Here is a 16,552-nt window from a genome sequence, read left to right as displayed (position 1 = left end):
CAGCCCTACTTTCCGGAGATCCCCAAGAAGTCCAGCTCTTTTCAGTTTAGTGTGACCCCCCCCCCCCCACTGGAATGACAGAACAGATGTCTCCTTGGTGTTTCTGTAACCTGTGTCCTGGCCTCTAGTTACATAACTTCTCCTGCTGACCACAGCAGCATTTCTCTGAGCTGCAGACTGCATGTGACACTCTGTCTCTGAGTTACCAATGTATAACGTTACATCTGTCCCCTGATACATGTCAGCAGGTATCCCTGGAGTTTAGAGGCTAGCTGTTAAATGATTACCTCTAGGTCATATTTCAGGTTTATATGAGCTCCATCAGTTAGTGGGTCAGGCCACATCTGCAGCCGCTGCTTAATAATTAAACAATGTAAAACATAGGGAGGGAAAAAAAACGATAAAGCAATGAATTTCATTACTTGACAAAAAAAGAAAAAAATGACTTGTTTGATGTGCCGTTTCACTGTACTATCAAAGTAAAGCTCTTCTCAGACATGGATTACATGGCGGTCTGCTAAAGTGAGACCGCCTGTCAGACACGGGCCACTCAGAAATGACAGTTTCTCGTGGCTTTGATGTATCGTAACATGACTGCCTCATTTTGATACTTTAATTACTAGAGATGCCACATCCTGAAAACCATTATTGAAATGGAGTCATACACTGAAGGTCAGTCAGTGGATCAACTCTCATTACACTCGAGAAAACAGGTAACAGCTCACCTGTCTGAACTGAAGTAGTCAATGCGATTTGCTGTGGGAGACATTAATGAAGAGATATTTCTGCTGTGAATTTTTTATTTTTTAGAAAGGCCTGTGTCCACCACTGCCAACTTCAAGCAGATGTTTTCGTTTGCTCTGTGAGATTTGTCCTGTAATCTTCAGGTTTTTTGTGTATAGGAAAATAAAAATCAGGTTTAACTTGAATTCCAAAGCCACTTTTTAAACAAGTAAACCTCTTCAACTGCTCCTTAATGCAAATATCTAATCAGTCAATCACATGACTTATTGTATTTAGTCATGTAAACATGTTAAAGACAACTTGTTAAAATTCAAACCAAGCACCAGAGTAAGGAAGGAAGGTGATTTCAGAGACTTTGAACTAGAGTTGTTGGTCCCAGACAGGCTGGTCTGAGTATTTCAGAAACTGGTGATCTGCTGGGATTGAGCAAATAACACTGGTTAGCATCACAGCAAGAGCAGCCTGGGTTTGAATCTATGACCTGGCCAGGGTCTCCCTGTCTGCGTGGGTTCTTTGGCTTCCTCCTACAGTCCAGAGACATGCAGTTAGTGTGATTAGGTTAACTGGTTATGTGTGAAGGGCTATTATGTGTTAGCTCTTTGGCAGACTGCCGACTTGTCTAGGGTGTACCCTGCCTCTCGCCCTATAACAGCTGAGATAGGCTCCAGCAGTCCAGAATCAAATAGGCGGAAGAAAATGGACGGATGGATGCAACAAAGGTATGCAGAAGAGCAGAACGATGGCTGCCTCTAGCAGGATAATATGACATGTCACAAACCTCAAACTGACTTCTTGAACAATGATAACAAGTTCAGTGCACCCAAAAGGCCACCAGTCACCTTTGGGGTGATTCACACTCACAGTCAACAAATCTGCAGTCACCGAGGAATGTTCCAATCACAGGATCAAAGCGGGAAAGCAGCCCTGGCCATGCCACCACCTCCCCCGGCTAAAAACCTATTCATTCCAAAGTTTTTAGTTTTCTCATGTTTCTGATTCATGACTCGTGTCTCATAATGAAGCTCAAACTCAGGAGATAAGTGTCTATAATAAAGCCCTCCGATTTATTTTTTAACCTGAAAGATACTTATTTTAAAAAAAAAAAAAAAAAAATCAAACATCAACCACTACATTTCATTTCATCAAAGTGGCAAAACAGCACCGGCCTTGCTGCCGCCTCCGGTCACAAAACCACAAGCATTTGCATTTTCCTTTTTATTTGCAACCATCTTTATTATCTCTTCCAGTTCTGGATGTGAAAAGAGGCAATTATTTTCTTTAATTAAATATCTTTTTTAATAAAGTAAAGCAGAAAAGTATTTACAATTATTCAATTAAACTGTAATCAATGACTGGGGTTGGATATCACAAGCACCTTCTGCCAGCTGAGGAGAGAAAAATATAAATACGGGGGGAAAGACTGCCACATTGTTTCAGAGGAGCAGGGGAAATAGGGGTTACATTAGCATACTTTCTTTAAAAGAAAACTATTCATCGTATATTTACAGAACTCTCCTGAAATGCATTTCCACTCATGGAAGCAAAGAAAGGCCTTAGGATTCGTACTGTTAAACTTTTCTTAAAAGTCCTTTGTCATTAAAGTGGATTTTTGTCTGTATACTTTTTAAAGTTTAAAAAAAAAACAACCAAAAAACAAAAACACCAACCGGCTTTGAACGAGGGTGAAACCATGATCCCTCGCTCTTGCTCTCCCTCTCTCGGTCCACAGTTCGTTTTTGAAGCACAGGAAACAAGTGAAACAGACACATTAGAGGTTGGGGTGGTGGGATTGAGTTGGGCTGGGGTTTTAAAGGGTAGCATCGCTGCCACCCCTGCAAGCAGCAAAATGGTCAATGTTCATTGCCCCTCTCCTCAGTGACAACGTCCTCAGAAAGTCCACAACTGTTGCATTCACTCATGACTGAAATGTCTCTTAGATGGCTCTTTTCTTTGTAGTTTTTAATTTTTCTTACAAAAAACAAACAAAAAAAACAAACAAAAAAAACAAAAAAAATGAAACAAACCACCCTTAATCATCCAACACTTTGAAAAGGGAAACAAAAAGCTCTACATAAGCACGTCATGTAGATCCAAACGGCGGACATGTAGCATGACATCTGTCATGTCCACATGATAAAGGGTGAATTCATCAAAAATATAGATGTGAACAGCCTTTTAAAGTCTTCTGTTATATTTTCTGTCTTTAAGCAAAATGTCTTGAGCAGTTTTGCCGTGGCCACAAAAAGCTTTCTGAAAACAACCCAAAAAATAAAAATACTGAAGGAAACAGCATCAGAGCATTCCTACAGCTTTCAACTCTTCTCAGCATTCTCTCTCTCTTTCTCTCAAATCTATTCATCTCTTTAGTTAATCCTGTGTTTGTTTCAAAAAAGACATTCGGTTGCACAGAAGAAAAACAAGAAACTGAAAACAAACAAGAAAAAAAAAAAAGGATCGAATGTTCGATCCATAATACAATCTCTCCCAGTTGAAGAAGTTTTTTTTCTTTATTTTTTTTTCTGTTTATGCAGAAGGATTTTGCTGATTCAGCCTCTTGTGAATCATCAACAGAACATTCGCTCTCCCCATGGGTTTGCCCAGAACTCTCATCGATTCTCCCAGCAGCCCCTAGCTGTTATCGGATTCATCCTCGGCTTCGCGGAGCCACGTGAAGAAGGCAGTGACGGACTTCAAGGCCACGCCCTTCCCCTGCTGTTCGGCGGGGTCTTTGCTGGACTCCCACTTGTAGAAGGCCTCCTCTTTGATCACGTCTTCATCGTAGAGTGTGTCGAAGAACATTCGCAGCAGATCTGATGAGTGAGGAGAGAAAGGAAATGAGGAAAATGGTGAGAAATGAGGAAATGATGCTGATCACTTTCTTAATCTTTTAAGTTGTAGCATGAAGAGAAGCAGAAATCTGAATTTCAAAGCAGTGACAAAGGACAACCTGAGCCTGAATGAGCTACTTACTGGCAGGCTGCTCCATCTGCAACATGAGGGCCTGCAGAGCATACAGAGCCTGTAGTTCCTTCTGTTCGTCCTTCAGGTATTTCTGCAGGAGCTTCGCCCTCCGTTTGATCTGCTCGCTGTCAACCTTGTAGGGATTCTCACCTGTGGAGGAAAAGTTTCAAGAATGTTCACATTTCACTCGGACTACACCCTCTAGCCTGGGATATTTTCACACACTGAGTAGCAGCAGTAAAAGGTCCCAAAGTTCAGTAATATGGTAAGAGGACTTAAAGCCCATCAGAACTGAAGTGGACCAGGAAGTCTACTAGTCTACTTAGGCTAGTGTTAATAGTGTTTAATGTGAAGAGTGCAGAATGACTCACAAATTGCTGACTGGCAAATGCAGGTCATCAGCGCTCTGACAAACATGTTGGAGGAGGTCTGCTGCTCATCCAGGTTGGCCTACAAAAAAAAAAAAAAAAAAAAAAAAAAGATCACGTTTATTTACGTGTGCACAAAACTGGAAAACACCATCCAAAATACGACGACCTGTCTGAATCAGCTCTGTCAGTGCTGCGGTTACGAAAGTTGCTTTGTTGAGAAACTAACGATGACACATTTTCAGGTTCTAAAAGTCAGAACCCACATGAGTGGATCTGAAACAAACCTCAATCCAGTCAAAGATCCTCTGGTTGTCAGCCCTGTCCTGGATCAGTCTGTCCAGCTGTCTGGTCAGATCTGCAGCGCTGAGCTCCTTCTTCTTGTCCTTCTCCGACTCATCGCCCAGTGTAAACTCCACATTCTACAGAGAGAGAGAGAGAGGGGCATCATGGTCATTTTTCACGACGTTTGTCACATCACATGCTATGAGAATATTTCTTCCTTTTATCCTGCATTACATTAAATGTGATGAGAGGATTGTAACACTGCATATTGGACTGGAGGATTAGACTATTATACTACTATTATTAATGGAACTCATTTAAGATCCATGTGTGGTATTTTAAGATCACATAAACAATGATGATACCTAACATTTCTGCATTTCTTCAGCATCTGTCATTACAGTGGTAAGATACTTTTTTTCTCACTTGGATCTGTATGATGGACAATGCTGACATCCTTAATACGCTCAAAAAAACAGAATTATGTAACACTAGTTCAAGATAGATTAAAAGAATTGAAGCATGATAACCCTGTGGAGGTTTTCTTTAACTGTGAACACAAAGTCACGTCCAGATGTTTAGTAATCAGACTCCTCAGTTAAGACCTGAGCTTTAGATTCTTGCTTTTTTCCTTCGCAGTATTGAATTACATCGAGGATAACCACAGACAGAAGGCTGTTAATGATGAAGGCAGTGAGTGAACCCTCACCTTTTCTGTCACAAACTTGTTGACGTCTACATCCTCAGGGAGGAAGTCCTTCCACTGCAGGCCTGCCTCCCTCCACATTGTACCTGCCTTTTTATGGCTCTGATGGGAGGAAAGAGATGTTTGTACACATGAATAGATCTTAATCTTGTTTTTTTCTGGGACAAAAGTTTATGTATATATGCTAGCTTTTCAAAAACACAATATGACATAATAATGATCAGCTCTTACCATTCCTTTGCAGAGTAAAGTGAGGATGTGAACCAGCAGGACTCCAGCTTTGCCCAGAGGGATCAAAGGCTTTGAGACATCCCTGAAGATACATCAGGCAACCAATGAATTAACCATCAACAAATAGAAATATCCCATTTATTCCTCATCTGAAGTGTTGAGAGACTTAGCAAGTACTATAACAAACCTGAGAAGTTCTCCCATGGGGATGCCTCCCTCTTGAAGCATGGGAGTGATTAGCTCAGCCAGGTAGAGCCAGATATGGGGGATGTCTATCGCTATGTCTTCTGCCACCTCCAGGATTTCCTTAAGCCTGAAAAAAGAAGCACAGTACACGGACATCAAAGATTATTCAAGGGTTAAGAAATACAAGAACAAGCCCAACTTGACTCAGTAGATGGAATTATTAAGCAGCATCACACCATGCTGGTAGCAACATATGGAAACTCACTGCTTTTTGGCCAGGCAGGGGGTTTTAAGATCATGAAATGCTGAAAAATATTCACAAGCCTGACGTTTCCCTGCGGGCCGCTGGTAATGTGGAGTCCTGCTGGTCCAAACTTTACCGGTTAACCCAGCACCTCCCTGGGGGTTCTGTACTCACCCTTTGTAGTACTGCTCCTTTGGTAGGATGCCGGTCTTAATGAGCTGGTGCAGCAGCAGGCCCATATGCTCCCTGGCGATCGTGCTGCGCTCCAGTGTTGACTCCAGCCCGTTTCGTACAAACACAAACAGCAGCTGAGTGCTATTTATCTCCTGCACGCACTGCAGAGCCTCCTGTGGGGACAGACAAGGACAGAAAGACAGCAGTGAATCATAAGCTCCTCTTTTATCCTCTCATGGCTTTAAGTGTAATAAATAGATGTTCAGGTGTCAACAATGCAGACTTTAGATGATGGAAATACACTGAAACCCTCACTGTGAATAAGAAGACTATTAGAGCAGCATTAATTATAAAGTGCTTTAATTGGTCCACAAAAGCACTTTGTGAATACATTTCACATAAGCAAAGGTAAAAGGTAGTTGTTGTTTTTTGTATTTAATTTTAGGTGTCCTTGCTGTGTGTGTGTGTGTTTAAAAAGCAGCATCAGTATGTACCTTCATGTCGTTGATATGGAGGTACTCCTCAATGATGGCTGTGGACTTCTTTTCCAACTCCTCCTCGGTCAAGGCAGGCTTGGTGGGGGTCTGGGGAGGTGGAGGGGTGGCAGCTTTCTCCCTCTTCGCTGTTCACAGAACAACAAAAAGAAAGAACAGCAAATCAGATTTTAAGCTACATGAAGGGAAAAAAACAAACAGAAACATTGTTTCCACAGTTATCTTCTTGTAAATCTTCAAACTGAAGTCAACTGAATAATGAGGAGCACAGCAGTCCGGCCAACATTTTTATGTTTGGGGTGGAGTTGATTTTTCCCCCCCTAACAACAACAACAAAAAAATCTGATTATTTGAAGCTTTCAGAGAATCGTGCACTGATGACAAAAAGAGCTGCAGAAGTCATTATGCGACTTTTAAAATGCAGATTGTTATTCTTAGAGTGCAGTAGCTCTGTATGATTTCAAAAAAAAAAAAAAAAAAAATCATCACCATCTATCTCGTCCTCTGAAACAGACCTTTTTTAACTGATCTCATATTTCATAATAAAAAACATCAAGCAAGCTGGATACCATTAATTGCAGTTTAATTTACTGGCACTGTCCCACAGATGCTGGGAAATCTGGATTTTTTCCCCCCTGCCCTTGCAGCAATTTTTTTCATTTGGGCTGACAGATGTGCTGTTCGTCATCTTCCACCTGTTCTTTTCCTTGTGGTCTCAAATAAAGAAATAAACTTTGATTACAAACTTTTTAAAAACTTGACCCATAGCGAGTTTCTCAGAAGAAACAATATTGAAAAACGTCATTATTTCAGACTTTATTTTTAAACTGTTATCACTCCCATGGAAACACTTGCTGGCTCCCTCCTTGGACCCAACCGCTTTTTTAAAGTTTCTCCAGTCTGACTATCTCCTTCTTTTTTGCCTCAGTGGTGCAAGTGATTACTGTTTTTGGTTGGCAGAAGCAACAATGCTTTTCTGGTTAATTTAGAGCGAGTCTGCTTCACTGGCGGTAAGAGCAAAATTGGCCCATGTCATAAATAAGAACGTTTACACGCACATATTAGTAAATGAAGGCCACTGTGCTCATACCCAGAGCTATGAGTACTCTGTACATGTCCTGCAAACAACATCTCTAGAAACACTAACTACATCATGGATGTCATTTTTTCATTCATAAAAAAAAAAAGTTAATCTAGGGGCATGGACCCCTAACTTTTGCAGAAAGAAGTTTAAAATGGTGTGATGATGAGCCCAGGTATCTGAAAAGGACTATTTTTTTCAAGTCTGGTCTCCTGCTGTCTGATTTCTTTATTTAGTATTGTGAAATATTTTTTAATTTAAGTTTTAAATATTTAATATTATAATGCTTAAGTTATCTCAGGCAGGCTACCATTCTCTCTGCTTCTGGCCCGTTCTCTGCTGTCTCGGTCATCCGTCATGCTCGCCACACGGCGGACTGGATCAGCAGGGCCACGCTGCTCTCTGTCCCGACTCCGCTCCTCCTTCTCCCGACTGAAACTGCGTTTAGTGACCTGGAGCTGGTTTCGATCACGGTCGTCTCGTCGCTCGAAGCGGTCGCTGCCACGATCTGAGCGGTCGAAGCGATCACTTCGTTCTCGACTCAAGCTGTTTCTGTAGAGTTCAGAAAAGAAGTCGTACAATTGTAAAATACATCTCTACACACTCACACTATGAATACTGAAAGGTTTGAGCTGGTAATGAGAATTGTGTCCCTTTGCTCACCTCTGAGGAATTCTCTTATCTGTGTCTACTGAAGAGCCTGAGGACAAAGGCTGCTGCAGGGCTGAGAACCTGTTGAGCGTGCTGGTGGCTGGTCGGCTACCCGTCTCTGAGCCTGGGGATTAAAACAGGCACACGATACAAATTAAACTTCAGTTCTGATTACCACAAATAGATAATTCTTTGATATATAAACACATTTGTGGAAAAAACCTACCAGAATCTGCAGGCTTGGCACTTGTGCCACCGCTACTGCCCTTACCCCAGCTGCCCCATGTGCCTTTACCTCCTGGGGCAAGCAGCTGATTGTTGAAGTCAAGAACAGGAGTCTGAGAAGAAAAGGCTGTCATTAGAAGTCTGATATTTTCAATTGATTGTCAAAATGTGCTCACATTGTGTGTGAGAAGAAACCCCCTCCCTCTCTTACCTTAGTGATTTTGCTAAGGCGAGAGGTGTCAATAGGTCTGTTTTTAGAGATGGGCACTGTGTTCCAGCCGTCATCCTGGGGAGAGGCACCACGCCCTGGGGAGTGGGTTCCCCTACGGCCTGGAGAATGAGGGCCTCGACGACCTGGAGAGTGAGGGCCCCGACGGCCTCCACCCATCCTGCCTCCTGAGCCTCCACTGGATTCCTTCTTAGAGATGAGGGCTTGCTGCACCTTCATCTGCTCCCTGTGTTCCTCCAGCTCAGCATCTTTGTGGATCTGGTCGATGGTCTTGGGACCCTGATCGCCTCGCCGGGGCACCCAGTTATTCTGGAACAAGTACAAGACAGAATTGTGAGAATGATCGGGGGAAACAACAACAAACACACACACACACACACACACACAAAAAAACGAGGATGACTTTGAAAATGTATTCTTTTTCTGTCCATGTCACCATTGTATGAATGAACACAAAGCAGAGCTTATGTACCCTTGTCATTTTGATGAGTGTCTCTAAATCAGTCCTCTTTATAACTACAGTGTTCACAGAACAAGACAGCGAGAGAGAGTGAGATAATCATTCCAGTCGCGTTTCTGTTTTTGTCTTGAAAGGAAATAAAACATGCAGTATGTGCTTCAATTAAACTGGGCCACTACACTGACACAGAGCAGCAGATTCCAGCTTGAAAAACACTGAAAACAGCAGGTTTTGTAGGACGTTGTGGGAGGGACTGGAAGCCTAACTAAAGGACTGCAACATTCCTTCAAAAGAAAGAAGCTTCAATACCACCAGACTTAACTGGCTTCAGAAAGTTGCACGTAATTGAGATAAATTGGGGGGGAAGGGGTGACAGGAAAATTATGAGGCACACATGATGACATAACATAGGATCACTCAAATCCTGTTACTTCAATTGAGAGAAGATGAATGGATGAATGAACATGCTGCTGTTTGTTGTCTCAGCCAATGGCACAGAGTAGCTCTGTGTTTAGGAGCTGCCCTGCATTAATGAGCTGAAGAAGACTTGTTTTCTTAGCCCATGTATGAGCCTCACACTGGCCAGAGCTGAAGGACCAGTGTGGGTGTCTCTGGGCTGTGGACAGCACCATGCAGGGTCACAGACCATATGCAACAATAATGGATGAGTTATGCGTAAAACTCATCGCATTAACACGATTGCACAATTCACAGAAATATAATCACCTTAGTGAAAACATAGTCCTCAACACACACACACACACACACACACACACACACACACACACACACACACACACTACTAAGTTAATGTCTAAAGTCCTTGTGTGACAGCACAAGTGATCATTGAGTGAGCCCCCAGAATGTTAAAAGTGGTTTCTTTAAAGCTGAAGAGAAATTGCTGCCAAATTTGTGTGAATTTTGCATTTTAATGAATTTATGCTAACAAGAACCAAACAAAACAACAACACACAATTACAAAGTAAGCAGGCAATGAAGGCAGCACTAAGTAAACACCTCCTGGGTTTTCCCAGATAAAGTTACTGCTTTTGTCAGTGTCTGGTGGAGTGTAAAATCTTCATTTCCCCATCACAAAGACAGTCTGACAGCATGTAAAGCTACTGAAATGTTCTGTATAAGAGTGCAAACAAACCAATACTGATTTGAATGACTTTAGTTTTCTTTCTGATCACAACCACATGCTACAGATTTCCCACAACTGAGTGGAAAAAATGTTTATTTTGAACTGTTAGTTTCCTGAAACATGCAGCAGCTCCTAATTGGGAACCCAACAGATTTAAATATGATATATGAAATCGCATTTTCTATCATTTTATCTGATTTAATAAAAGTGCCTGTAAAATCTCAAGTGTTGCATAGTGGGTCAGGCTTTAAAAAGCTAGATCTTATTTTTGGTCTACTCAAATCATAAAATGTTATAAATAAGCATTTTTTTAAAACAACGACTCTACAACCAGAGAGATTTAGTTGGGGAAAAGGCTTAAGCTCCAAATTATATATGCAAACAGCTCATTGAGTCCATATGCGACTTTTTTATTTACCCGTCGAAGGTCCAGCACATCCTGCAACATGAAACGGATCCTGGAGGTGGTCTTCCTCTCCTTTATTATTTTCTCCATCTGATTGAAGTATTGGTCCATACGAGGCTGAAGTGGGACACAATAGTTAGGTTAAGTGCATTTTGTGTTTATCAGTCAAAATTATAGAATCTTGGTTTGTATGCATCTCGGTCATCTTTCTCCAACATGTGTGTGTTTTGTACCTTGGCCTTCTCAAAGTCAAGGTCCTTGCCAATGGTGGACAATAGTCTGCACAGGCACTCCAGAGACTCCTCGTCATGGTTTTTGAGCAGCTTGACAATGCAGTCGTGCATGATGACCTCTGTGAGCATTTTCAGCTTGAACAGCTCACCAATGAACTTGATATTGCCTAGAGACCTCCTCCTGGCCTTGTCCTTAAACTCTTCTAACTCCTCAAGGAGCCGCTGCTTCTCCTCCTCCTGGGAAACAAACACAAAAAAAGGCATTCAAAACAAGTACAGTTAGATGGATCTCTGAAACCTTTCAGATGTTTAACTATTGACTTGACACATGACTTCCTTTGTGCAAATAATAATTCACAATGCAGCATACATACCACGGATGCAGCTTCCAGCTCTTTCTGCTTCTTCTCGAAAATCTCATCATCATCCTTATCCTTCTCAAACTCCTTCTGGCATCGATTTAGCAGCAGCTTACGAAAATTTACAGTGGCTCCTGGTTTATCTGGAATTTCGACTCTAAGCTGAAAAAAGCAGAGAAAGAAAACACAAGTTAAGTAAATGGCAAAAGAAGACAGGGTGCAAGCTCAGTGTTGCAGTGGCTCCTCAGTCCCTCAATCCCATCACTAATTTGAGTTCATCACTGGAGACTCAAAGACATTTGTAAACTAGCAGTACGAGGATTGACACCACTGCAAAAGCATTGTTGCATCTGCCAACCCCAGTGTCAATCTATTACAAACCATGATGTCACTTTTGTGGTGGAGTTCGGGCTTCCTGCATTGCCAACAACTACATTTCAGATCGAACAATGTTATTTAAAACAACAAAAAACATATATACATGCGCGCACACGCACACACACACACACACACACACACAAAAAAAATATACAGTAGAGTTATCTCACTTCAGAAGTTCAATTTTAAAAAAAAAAAAAAAAAAAAAAAAAAAAATGGTGCCCTACAATACCCCCAAGACCCACAGCAATGGTCGCTTCGCTCACTGCTTAAACATTGTCTCACAGTCACTTTTATTTATTTCAATAAGGCACAGGAAGCCACTGCTGCAGTATTCTCTTGAATGTTAGGTGTCATCACCCAGACAATACTGGCACATAAGTGCTGATATTAGAGGAGAAAAGTCAGACTTGACATATCGACAAATCTCGCGGTAGAGTTTCTACCGTATACCGCTTATACCGCCCACCCCTACTCTGCTGCATAAGTTAAACATCTAAACAACAACACTTCCATTGTAAATATTCAAGCATCTATATTGGGTGAGTCATCACTTACCCCCATAAGGCAGCGGCACATGTTGGCATAGGCCACAGAGAAGTCTGGTTCAGAGATGGCCTTTTCAAAGGTGAGGTCTATGACTCCTTTCAACCGCTCTTCTGTGTCAATGGTCAGTTCTGTTACTTGTTTCATGAGCTGCTGAAACTTTTGGGGGGTCAGTTTATTGAGGATGCTGCGCACCCGTTTAAACAGCTCCTGGGTCTTGATCTGCTCTGGTTCACTCTCGTCTACCTCCTCTGCCCCACGGCTGCGAGGGCTTTTCTTCACTGAAGACTTCCACGCCTTCTCTGCTTTGTTCAGCTGCACCTCATCACTGAGTGGCATGCTGCTGATGATTTTCCTCAGTTCTTTCCTCGGCATTTGTTGAGAGCGACGTGGTCCGCCAATCCCCATGCCCATACCCGGAGACTGTAAGGGAAACATCAAAACATGATTTAATTGAAGTAATAATTCAATTGGAAAGTGCTTGGTTACACAAAGAAAAATTGAACTCACTGGTCCTCTGCTTCCTCCTCCCATGCTGGGCCTGCCAAGGTTGGCAAAGGAGGGCGTGAAGTCAGGGCCGCAGTTCATTCCTGGAAGGCGACTGGGGTCGAGTTGTCGCAGAGGTGTTTTATTAGCCTGAAAAGACAGAAAGCAGGATGGGAACTTAATTACAATTTCCACTACTATGTGATCTAGACATGTTTTTTTAGTCTTATTTCACTTAGACTAGACTTTAGGGTAAGTCTTTGCACCTTGTCCAGGACAACATCACTGATGGCTGGTAGGCCCTCAGGTTTGTTCATACTGGCTGAGATGAACTGGAATCCCAGAAGAAACTCACGGTCATATTTCTTCTTCTCTTCTGTGTTTATTGGCATCCATTGTTCTGAAACAAACAGAAAACAGAAGATGTCTTCTTGTTAAAAGACATTTCACAACATATGAGAGAAGGAAGGTAGACCACTCAATGAATAAATTCTGTCAAGTTTCAGACACCCACCCTCTTTGTACTGATACTTCTTGTCAGTGGCAGTCGGCTTGAGAGGATCCGGCTGAATATTCTCAGCATCCAGCTTGTCCTCCTTGTCCTCCCAGGTTAAGTCTGCCTCCTCTTGGGCAGGAGGAGCAGTGGCAGGGGGCTGGGGCTCTGGTGCTGGGACTGGCTCAGGCTCTGGTGCAACCACCTTTTGCTGCTTAGTCAGAAAAATCAGTTTGGAATTTAGGAAGCTCATAAATATGAGCTTCATTAAGACATTACAGTAGAAATCAGCAACTGCAGTTCGTCTTATGTCCCTGGAAAGGGTTGATGACTAGTTTCTTTTTCAGCTTCAGTGGGTATGGAGTAATTTCAGATTAGTTACAACAGGCAAGAAAAGTATGAGAATGAATGAACAAATACATCATCGATCAGATACCTCCTTAAAGGCATCCAGGAGGTCTCCCACAGCCTCCTTTTTGTTTAGATCCTTCATTTTTCTTTTTTTCTTTGGCACAGACACAGCAGCTAGAGAAAGAAAGACAGGCAGCCTCAGATGAGCTCAAAAATACCGCATCTGACAGAAAATCTAAGGATGACTCAATTCTCAGTTTGTAGAAAGAAGAAACAAATGACTAAAATAAATCAAACTTGGGGAAGTGACTAACCTTGCATAGTAGTTTCTACAGGAGCAGAGGTGACCGTCTGTGGGGGAGGAGGAGGAGTGTCTTCCCTCTCCTCTGCTGTAGGAGGGGGAGGAGTGGGCACCTTTTCTGGGGTGTTGTCAGCTATTGAAACGGTCTCTGTAGGAGAAGAAGTCTCTTCCTTGGTGCTAGACTGGGGCACTGGAGTGTCTTCCTTAACATCCAGAGTGGCTGCGGGAACAGTTTCTGGAACCTCAGGCTGGGCAGGTGCAGCCTGAGGTGGTTCCGCTTCTTGAGCACAGGGTGCAGGGGTTGAATGTTTAACAGGTGGAGGTATGGCTTCTAGATATAGTCCTGCCTGAGCGACGTTTGCAGATGTCTGTATTATCGGCTGCTGACTGACATCTGGTTCAGCTATGGGGCTGTCGTCACGTTCAGCTGTGTTGACGGCAGGCGCTTCGGGGTCTTGAGGGGCTGGGAGCGGCAGCCCGTTGGGTAGTCGGAGCTCCTCAGGCTGTGCAATTGGAGACTCCAGAGGGTCCTCTAGGTGACTTGGTGGTAACGTGACCGACAGCCTTTCAGGTTCCAACTCGGCCACACCATTAGTGGAGGAAGGAGGAGTTTGGGGTGTGTCTACTGACGTCACATTCTCTTCTGCTTTAGTCTCCTCTTCCTTTGCCACCTCCTCTTTCGCCTCTGGTGCTTTATTGTCAACTTTGTTCAGTGCAGCAGAGGTGGGGACAGGATCAGGAAGGGGTGCAGGATAGGCAGGTATCTCAGGTGCTGACTGGGGAGGGGGTGTAGGTTCCTTGTGAGATGGAGGCGCATCCATCACATCTGGAACAGGAGGGCTCGGTGCAAGTGCAGAAATAGTGTTAATAGGCGTGTTCTCAGCTTCTGACAGAGGAGCAGGTAACGGGGTCTTAGTGTTCGTATCAGAGGTTTTAGCCTCTGTAGGGATGGAGTCGCCTTTGTGAAGTTCAGGGGTCTTTGCCACAGGTGGAGGTGTAGGTTTCCTTCTGTCATCTGGAGGGTCAAAAGTCAGAAAAAAAAATGACACAGTTATACAGTCCACATTCATGGTTTTACAATCAACACTGAATACATCGTTTCTGAAAACCTATAAACCGATATTCATCCACAGCCACGGGTCACCTTTGTGAGGATAATAAAGGTTTTTATGTTATATATCTACACCTCATTCAACCCCCTTCCCAAAATAAACCAGCTTCCCTGTTTTCCTACACTTGGGCGAGCCACTCAGGGATGTTAACAACTTATTTTAACTATGTTTAAATCCAGCAGAGAGAATGGCACCAAGCAGCATGGATTTACTAGGAAAATTCTCATCACTCTTATTTTGAAAGTGGTGCTTGATAGCAGTTGTGTGCACTTCCATACAGATAACCCTACTTAACCTTAGGTGGGAAAATTACAAAAAAAAAAAGTTCTGTTTTAAAGAAAAGACAAAAAAAAAACCAGCACATGCGATGCTGACTGCTCAAGATTCACCAAGATACTTGTTGTTCACCACAGGGCTCCTCGATGTAGCTGCACACACAGACTAAAATATGTACAAACAACTGAACAGTGAAAATGAAATGCGTTTCAACTAAGAACTGCTTATGCCCACAGGCTGTGATTTAACATGCCTTATACCCACATAGATGGCTTGTTTCATGAATCAAGTTTGGTCCCCAGTTACTTTGGATATCTTGTCAAAGTAAAGAAACATTATGTCATACATAGCACAGGCTCTATCTTTCCTTTCTCCTAGCTTCTTTAAACAGTTATTGCTGTTTACTGGTAGAAGTCAATCTTAACAATTAAGTAATCACAAGATGAAAACATTAACTGGAATCATTTCATTTTATAGGTGAATTTAAGACCTATTCAAAGTAAAGAATGGTTATGAAAGTACAAACGGCTAAGCAGGATGCATACAAATAACAGTTATAAAATTTGTAGTAAGTAAAATATGTATCGACTGTGTTCAAGACTGCATGTACCACTCACCTGGTCTAACCAGTGCTGGTGTAGTAGCAGCTGGGACACTCTCACCGTTGGCCTGGGTCAATGACGTACTTTCTGATCCAGATGTCTGGTGGGAGACATACACACAAACTGAAAGGTGAGCTTACAATTGAGGTTAACACATTTTTTTCCCATTTGACTATGGGGGGAAAAAAGGAAAAGAAAAAACAGGCTAAAATCCCAGCTGGTTTTAAAAGCCACGTGTCAAAGTGCCAGTCAGTTTAATTTTGACAGATTGTAGTGTATCACATTGGAAATGGCAATCAGCATTCTTTCCAAGCAGCAACATATGGACAGAGCATGTGAGTCAATTCTAGCCCTTTCTGTTTTATTTAATCTTAAGTTAAATAAAGCAGAAAGTATTTTTTCTATATTTTAATATGGACCCCAGAAAGCAGTAGTTGTCAGGTAATGTCACTTTCAAGTGTATGAGTTTTATAAAAAGCGAACAGTGTGCTTGTATGGCCGCTCTCCTGAGTACTGTTAGTTAAGAATGTGGCTCTGTGGCTCACCTGAGGTGGGGTTGGGGTGGAGCCACTACGGCCCCCTGACATAATCTCTTCTGTGATGTCTCGACCTCCTTGGTTTGGGTCTCTTATTCTGATCTGTGGGGGAAAGAAAGTAGATGAGCTACTGGTGTAAGTAAAAAGAACAAAAGATGAGGGTAAGGGACAGCAGGTAAATAACACAGACAACACTTTAGTTGAAACTAACTTCAAATGAAGAATAAAGGCAGGGGGAAAAAAACCTGCTTCCCATGGTGTAGTGCCTACATTCGTCTTTTTTCACAGTC

The 16,552-nt window shown here is 42.5% G+C and overlaps 1 protein-coding gene across 10 annotated transcripts in view; it reads right to left on the bottom strand.

Moving 5' to 3' along the window:
- Positions 1-2,725: 2,725 nt before the first annotated feature.
- The window catches only part of LOC308400709 (eukaryotic translation initiation factor 4 gamma 1-like), a 37,217-nt gene continuing 23,390 nt past the window's right edge, over positions 2,726-16,552 (bottom strand). For 6 of the 10 annotated variants that reach the window (XM_080888579.1, XM_080888583.1, XM_080888584.1 and 3 more), the window contains 23 exons: positions 16,272-16,364; positions 15,742-15,826; positions 13,750-14,751; positions 13,521-13,609; positions 13,106-13,298; positions 12,858-12,991; positions 12,118-12,741; positions 11,197-11,343; positions 10,823-11,059; positions 10,602-10,706; positions 8,562-8,888; positions 8,352-8,463; positions 8,138-8,249; positions 7,785-8,026; positions 6,394-6,521; positions 5,900-6,072; positions 5,483-5,608; positions 5,296-5,377; positions 5,068-5,166; positions 4,361-4,495; positions 4,077-4,155; positions 3,715-3,855; positions 2,726-3,554 (listed from right to left, as the gene is read on the bottom strand). In XM_080888579.1, the coding sequence (XP_080744705.1) occupies positions 3,373-3,554; positions 3,715-3,855; positions 4,077-4,155; positions 4,361-4,495; positions 5,068-5,166; positions 5,296-5,377; positions 5,483-5,608; positions 5,900-6,072; positions 6,394-6,521; positions 7,785-8,026; positions 8,138-8,249; positions 8,352-8,463; positions 8,562-8,888; positions 10,602-10,706; positions 10,823-11,059; positions 11,197-11,343; positions 12,118-12,741; positions 12,858-12,991; positions 13,106-13,298; positions 13,521-13,609; positions 13,750-14,751; positions 15,742-15,826; positions 16,272-16,364 (4,647 nt within the window). In that variant the 3' untranslated portion in view covers positions 2,726-3,372. The remainder of the gene's footprint in view (positions 3,555-3,714; positions 3,856-4,076; positions 4,156-4,360; positions 4,496-5,067; positions 5,167-5,295; positions 5,378-5,482; positions 5,609-5,899; positions 6,073-6,393; positions 6,522-7,784; positions 8,027-8,137; positions 8,250-8,351; positions 8,464-8,561; positions 8,889-10,601; positions 10,707-10,822; positions 11,060-11,196; positions 11,344-12,117; positions 12,742-12,857; positions 12,992-13,105; positions 13,299-13,520; positions 13,610-13,749; positions 14,752-15,741; positions 15,827-16,271; positions 16,365-16,552) is intronic. The other 4 variants (XM_080888585.1, XM_080888580.1, XM_080888586.1 and 1 more) reach the window with 3 other exon arrangements.

Source organism: Rhamphochromis sp. 'chilingali' (genome assembly GCF_963969265.1).
Source record: "Rhamphochromis sp. 'chilingali' genome assembly, chromosome: 8".
Lineage (NCBI taxonomy): Eukaryota > Metazoa > Chordata > Actinopteri > Cichliformes > Cichlidae > Rhamphochromis > Rhamphochromis sp. 'chilingali'.
Note: the sequence above shows the minus strand (reverse complement) of the source record. Positions and strands in the feature narration are given on the sequence as shown.